Below are 7,802 nucleotides of genomic sequence, written 5' to 3' on the forward strand. Positions count from 1 at the left end.
CCCCCTAATTGTGGACATGCTTTGCAGCCAGTGACATGCTTTGACCCTGAAGATGAAATGACCTAGGAAGTGAAACGTACTCAGAGTAAGGAGTGTAAGTGGAAGTTTTATTAACACAGAACATTCAACTAGTGGAGAATGTAATCAACATTCGTACAGGTCAGACTAGCTTATTGAAAACTGAACTGGAGAGGCGGGTCACTGCAGTTTTAAGATGCAATGTTCTGTGTAATACTGTAGGTAGTTTTTACTGTCACATAGCATAGAGATTGCTTAGCAATGATCGGTTTTAGGGGGACCGGTATCTTAGGCGGCTCAATAATAATGAGGTAGTATGTTACCAGTGGGAGGCGCTAGAGATGACCACGCCACGGTCCCCGCGTTATATGTGATATATATACACCAATGACTTATATAATCCATTCTCCATTTGACATTGCATGGAAAGTATATTGGTTCTCACCTTCACCTGCTGTACAAAGCCACCTGCCTCTAAGCCATCTATTTGCTAGTGTCATAAATAAGCTTTCTGAATCGCACCACCGCACCTGTTTGTTTAAACAAGGCACTGCAAGTTTGCATGTGTATTGTACCATGCTTTTTTATTCAGGCGCGCTTTCACTGATTAACACAGAGGAGCAAGCAACCAATACTTTATCCTTTGCACATCAGTGTTGCTCCAAATCATAATTAATTAGTCTAAGTTCAGGTGACCGTTTCAGTGTCACAGTCAGACGGCGTTTCCATATGCAACAGGTGGTTGACACACTGTCATAAAACGAATATTACGTGTGAAATGCAAAGAAACGAGTGAGATGTTATCTCGCTGCTGTATAAGTCTGGCGCCTTCACTGGCACAGACGGTGAAGGCAGGTGAATTTGACAACGCAATAATAGGAGTGAGTCATGCTTCGAATAAAGAGGCGACACACAGCGATAAGCATGCAACTGAGATGGACGTTACCCTCCTGAAGGAACAATACCACTGCATCAGAAAGAAACTCAAAACGCACGTCGTTTGGTTCAAAACAGGTAAGCGAATTGACCGTATATCCAAGCCGCTTTCAACGCGTTCATTCAGGGCGCAAAGTGGAGGAAAACGATTTGCTTGTTTATACTTTTTTTATTCAAGATTGTATGTCTGTTCATGTTTTAACTCAATAGACGTTGGCTCTGCATTTATTTGAGGAGGTTGAGTGCACATCGCATTTAAACTAAATAAAGCAGAATTTGTCATAAAATAACGCCACCGATTGTTCGTAGGGGGTATTTAGTATTGTTGTTACTGCATGTGGCAAACTAATTGCAGTCCTCGTTAACTTGTTCACAACACAGCGATAGTGATATTGAATGCATTGGAGCATACAACAATACAGAAACCCCTGAATTAACCGTCACCAAAGTTTCTCAGTATGGCAGTGTAGGACAGGTTCCTTTATAAAACAAAGTCATGATGTCTTCTAGTATGGTAAGAGCTGCTGGTGATTGCGTGTGACAGGTTCCTTTATAAAACAAAGTCATGATGACTTGTATGATAAGAGCTGCTGGTGATTGCTTAGGGCAGGGTTTCCCAATCCTGGTCCAGAGGACCCGCCCTGTCTGCTCGTTTTCATTCCAACTGAGCTCAATTATTTAACTAGACCCTTTTGAACTGATCACATATAATTGTTTTCAGCTTTTAAAAGTTGCCGAGTTCAAGTTATAACATGTTATAGCTAACTTGAAATCTGCAACTGAAAACAAGTAAATGGGTCTATAAGCAAATTAACAGTTCAATTCAGGGTTTGAGAACTCCGTTGGAATGAAACCCAGCAGCCGCAGTAGGTCCCCAGGACTGTGACTGGGGAAACCCTGCCTTAGGGGACTAAATACAGTGCAGTAATACCCTGCCCACACTACGCCTTTAACTGTATGAATTGCCTTTAAACCGGCTTAAAAGTATTGAGCACCATTTGTGCCAAAACTATCCAGCCATTAATTTGGCAATGCATTTGTCAATTTGTTTGTTAATTCATAAATTGGTCCATTTGTCCAGCAATTCGTCCATAAATGTGTCAGTTCATACAGTAATTCATAAACGTATTTGTTAATTCATCTAATAATATTTGTCAATTTGTCAATTCATTCAAACGCTTTACACTAAAGCCCGTACAGCCTTTTGTATTAATGAATTGACAAATTAATTATTAAATTAATTAACAAATAAGTTTATGAATTACTGTATCAATTGACAGATTAATGGATGAATTGCTGGACAAATGGACCAATTCATGAATTGACAAACAAATTGACAAATTAATGGCTAGACAGTTATGGCTCAAATGGCGCTCTATATGAAAGTGCTAAATGCGGTTATGGTCCACACTACGCAGCGCTGACTGTACTGGAGACCCAAGAGCATCCCAGGGGGAAGTCTTGAGTCCGGTTCTAAATTACATTGCAGGTAGAGCGGTTTGTCAGAAGTGTGGATGCTTTATACCGAACTACATTTGTTGTGTATCCTCCAATATCACAAAATGCTTTCTGATGTGTTTGCCTCAATACTCAGAACAGGCGTCATCTGAAGGACTTGCTGTCATTGTACACTCCGCAGGTATTCATTTTCATGCTTAAAAACAATCTGTCCAGACATCCCTGTTAAACTGTATGGAAAATAACAAAAGCACAGCGTTCAATTAGGCGAGTGCAAAAACCAAATGCAAGTTAAAAGTGGGATCGGGGATGAACAATTCACGAAATGTGTCAGCTGTGTTTGAAATAAAATTAAGGGGACCATAGTCAGGCTCAGGCAAGATAGGAAGGAAAAGGCAAAGATGTTTTTTTGTAATTCACAGCTTTTTTTTTTAGTCTAATTATGAAACAGATTCAGCTTGATTTGTTTAAAAGGACATCACCTGATTAAAAATAAAACCTGACAACTTCAAGCCGAAAGTTCACATTTACTTCTTCCAAAATACTTGTTTTGTTTCTTTTTAGCAATATGGCACTCTAATACCACTGCTCATAACCGCAACATTATTCCTCTAGGTGTTTTTTCCCAACCTATTAAGATCTTGCTCTTATATGTTGTGTAAAAGTATCCCACTGTGTCTAGGGTTCTGGTAAATGTATTTAACCTCCTTTGAATCTGCACCCCCTTTTATTATTAGCAATGGATCTAAAAGAGTTTTTAGGAAACCCAACATTTTTTGTCCAATAACTTGTTTTGTTGTTGTTGTTGTTATTATTATTATTATTATTATTATTCCTGCACAGCTAACAATGAAGACATGAGTGGCAAGCCCCTGGTCAATATTGTCTCAATAAACCAGAACGTGAGAAAAGCAAAAGCCTCTGAGGTGGAGATTCCCTTCAAAGAGATTCAGTTTAATTTCCCTGGCAACCTCCAGGACTATGAATCCCCCTGGCACACCCACCTGGGAATCTACCACAGCACTCAAACAGAGCACCGAAACACTGGAACAGCTGAAGAGAACTCAAAGACAATGGACTCAGGAGAGTGGCCCAGCCCCACAGCCGACCCCTCACTAACAAAGGATATCTCCCCATCATGCCAGCAGCTGCTGGAGGAGCAAGCATTAGATACTTCAGCCAGCCCCACAGCTGACCCCTCACTAACAAAGGATATCTCCCCGTCATGCCAGCAGCTGCTGGAGGAGCAAGCATTAGATACTTCAGCGGCAGACAGCCAATCGGATGTGCCTGACCGCACCAGTAACTGCTGCTTGGGTGATTCACTGGCCCACAGGCCAAGAAAGTCCTTGACTCCTGCGATACAGACTGGACAGCAGAGTCTAGTCGCTTATAAGCCACCAAGCAGCACCAAGTTGCTCTGCTACCCTTTCCCTCAGAAGAAATGCCCCAAGAAATCGGAGGCTGCCCGGAGACTTGGGTTGTATGCTACACGCTAATCAAGTGCCCTTTACTCTGTACACTCACTCACATGTGCTTTTTAAAGCTGGGCGGATGTCTCCTCTTCACCATCGAGGCACCAATGCCCTTAAATAAAGTAACACATTTAGAGCTACTGATACTATACCCAAGAGCTACTTAATTGTTGAAAACTATTACATCAAATGATATTACCAAAGCGCTTAAAACTGTGCTTAAGAGAACTGGAAATATATCACGGAGCTGTTTGGTTGTAGTGTTATTAAAATCAACATGTGTGTGACCTCTGTGTGTGTAATGTGTCTCTTTTAATACTGCATATTTGAGACCTGTATAGAGAATGGTGTTGCACATTACAATACCCCTTACTTTACAATACTAAACAATTAAACGACTGGCCTTACACAACCTGTACCTCCCTAACACAACAGAAGCATATTTGTATTGCTGTCATTTCCTCCTCACCTGCTCTATTTGCATAAATCCCAGTCAGATGACAAACTTTCTTTTGTCAGTGTGAGCTGCTTTAAGTTTCTTACTATATATTCAGCTAGCTTTAGTGTGACAGGTCCTTGCAGGAGGAAGTATGTCATCCTGAAACAGTTACCTATTCCCTGCTTGTACTGTGTCAGGTCATCCTGAAACAGTTACCTATTCACTGCTTGTACTGTGCCAGGTCACCCTGAAACAGTTACCTATTCACTGCTTGTACTGTGCCAGGTCATCCTGAAACAGTTACCTATTCCCTGCTTGTACTGTGTTAGGTCATCTTTGTTGCCACTGCATACTGTATGTACTAAAACACATTTTTTTCTATGATATTTTAAACTAGTTTGTGTGACTAGCAGACTAACATGAGAGAAAATATCCAAGGGAGCTGAGCTGGTTTAGTGTAACAAGTCAGAAGGCAGCTTATGAAGTCCAGACACATATTATATAACAATGTTTCAGATCATGCAGTACATTGTCTAAGTCCATTCCATACATTATATAACAATGTTTCAGATCATGCAGTACATTGTCTAAGTCCATTCCATACATTATATAACAATGTTTCAGATCATGCAGTACATTGCCTAATTCCATTCCATACATTATATAACAATGTTTCAGATCATACAGTACATTGCCTAATTCCATTCCATACATTATATAACAATGTTTCAGATCATACAGTACATTGCCTAATTCCATTCCATACATTATATAACAATGTTTCAGATCATGCAGTACATTGTCTAAGTCCATTCCATACATTATATAACAATGTTTCAGATCATGCAGTACATTGCCTAATTCCATTCCATACATTATATAACAATGTTTCAGATCATACAGTACATTGCCTAATTCCATTCCATACATTATATAACAATGTTTCAGATCATGCAGTACATTGTCTAAGTCCATTCCATACATTATATAACAATGTTTCAGATCATGCAGTACATTGTCTAAGTCCATTCCATACATTATATAACAATGTTTCAGATCATGCAGTACATTGTCTAAGTCCATTCCATACATTATATAACAATGTTTCAGATCATGCAGTACATTGCTGTGGCAGGGTAGCCAAAGGTGGGGAGCAAATGAAATACTTTAAATTAATAATAATTACCAAACAAAACAAAAGAGCATGATGGCCAAATAAAAAGAACAAACACCAAACCCTATTAACAACACATTCTAAACACAAAATACACACCAATAAACCACTCACTCTCTCACACAGGTCCTGTCACTCTCACAAATACTCACCAACTAACACTCCCAACCACTCCCTTTTATACAGGTGTTAAATCTGGAAGAAAAAAACAACACAAAATCAATATGGGACAGAATAATGGACAAAAATTAAAAGGGCATAATAATAGGGGCATGCTATAGACCGCCAGTTTCAGATACTGAGCAAAATAATCTGTTATACAATGACATTAGAAATGCATGTAGCAAAGAAGAAGCCATACTAAGGGGGGATTTCAACTTCCCCCATATAAAACGGTAAAACCCAATGGAGAGCATGACAGACACAATTGAAATAGTAGAAATTACAAATAAATGCTTCCTAATGCAATTTGTCAAGGCACCAACTACTTGGGGGGGTGGGCATGTCTTGATTTTGTCTTTTCAAGTAACAATGACAGAATAACCAAAATAGATCAGGTTACACCACAACATGGTTACACCACAAGGATGGCTGTTCTTCAAAAATGTAGTACTAGAGACGCAAAACAAATACATCCCTAAAGTAGACCAATCAAAATCTAAAACAAAATGGCCAAAAAGGTTTAATAGATCAATTAAAAAAAAAATATCCAGAGAAAAAAGGCACTTTACAGAACGTTTAAAAGGGACCAAGAACAAAGTACACAGAAAGAGTACTTGAAACTGCAAACACAAGTCAAAAAGGAAGTTAGAAAGGCTAAGAGAGAGATAGAAATGAACATTGCTAAGGGGCTAAAACCAATTCCAAAAAGTTTTTCCAATATTATAACAGCAAGAGAACATTCAAGGAGGAGGTCAAATGTCTAAGAGATGCAAGTGGCAAAATCATAGACGAAGAGAAAAAATAGCAAATATATTAAATGATTACTTTTCCAAGTTTTTACAAAGGAGGATACGGACAACATGCCCCACATGTCGACCTGTTCCTATCCAGTTTTAAATAACTTTAGTATAACAGAGTCAGAAGTGTTAAAGGGACTAGGAGCCTTAAAATAAACAAATCCCCTGGGCTGGATGAGATCCTTCCAATAGTACTCAAAGAAATGAAAGAATTTATTTACAAACCGCTAACCAAGATCATGCAACAGTCTCTTGAGACAGGGGTTGTACCAACAGAAAGGAGAATTGCAAACGTAATACCCATCCACAAAAAGGGAGACAAAACCGAACCAGGTAACTACAGACCAATAAGCCTGACTTCTATTATATGTAAACTTATGGAAAATATAATAAGATCCAAAATGGAAAATTACCTATATGGTAACAGTATCCTGGGAGACAGTCAGCATGGTTTTAGGAAGGGGAGATCATGTCTAACTAACCTGCTTGATTTTTTGAGGATGCAACATCGATAATGGATAATTGCAAAGCATATGACATGGTTTATTTAGATTTCCAGAAAGCTTTTAACAAAGTCCTGCATAAAAGATCAATTCTCAAATTGAACACAGTAGGGATTCAAGGAAATGCATGCACATGGATTAGGGAGTGGTTAACATGTAGAAATTATCTAGACAGCATTCAGAACTGGGCACATGGCAAATGACATTTAATATAGAAAAGTGTAAGGTACTGCACGCAGGCAATACAAAATGTCAATTATAAATGCCATATGGGAGATTGTGAAATTGAAGAAGGAATCTATGAAAAAGATCTATGAGTTTATGTTGACTTAGAAATGTCTTCATCTAGAGAGACAATGTGGGGAAGCTATAAAAAAGGTGCCAGAGCTGAAACACTTGGCTGACACACCACCTCCCAGGGGCCAGGTACAGCACTTCCACCTGTCCCAAACACTATAGCAATCTATCCATGAGATTACACAAGTGTATATATCACAAGTCATTTCCTGGACCGGGTCTTGGGGTGTGTTAATAAAAAGTAAATAAAAAATAATAAAAGTATTTTAAAAAGTGTATTATCATATAATAAATGAACAAGTATTTTTCTGTGTAACACTAACTACAGATTATGGAAAAGTGTAAATGCCTTGTTATGGTACTCAATCAATGTGATCTGTCAAAGCAATATTTGTTGCATTTTGTTAATAAACATTCATTCTAAGGCTTTTGCTTTGTTTTGTTTGTGTACTACAAGCTGAGGTGTTACGTCATCAATAGGTCGTAGATACAGTAGTGGTAGATCTCCCCCTTGTGGTTAAAAAGTATTATTGCAGCTTTACA

General features: G+C 38.7%; 1 protein-coding gene across 1 annotated transcript; it reads left to right on the forward strand.

Annotated features, from left to right (window-relative positions):
* Window positions 1-892: 892 nt before the first annotated feature.
* On the forward strand, window positions 893-4,132 carry LOC121308050. Its single transcript, XM_041240358.1, has 2 exons — window positions 893-1,032; window positions 3,256-4,132. The coding sequence occupies exons 1-2, from the start codon at window positions 954-956 to the stop codon at window positions 3,909-3,911; spliced, it is 735 nt and encodes a 244-aa protein (XP_041096292.1). The 5' UTR covers window positions 893-953; the 3' UTR covers window positions 3,912-4,132.
* The last annotated feature ends 3,670 nt before the right edge of the window (window positions 4,133-7,802 follow it).

Source organism: Polyodon spathula, chromosome 3 (assembly GCF_017654505.1).
Source record: "Polyodon spathula isolate WHYD16114869_AA chromosome 3, ASM1765450v1, whole genome shotgun sequence".
NCBI lineage: Eukaryota > Metazoa > Chordata > Actinopteri > Acipenseriformes > Polyodontidae > Polyodon > Polyodon spathula.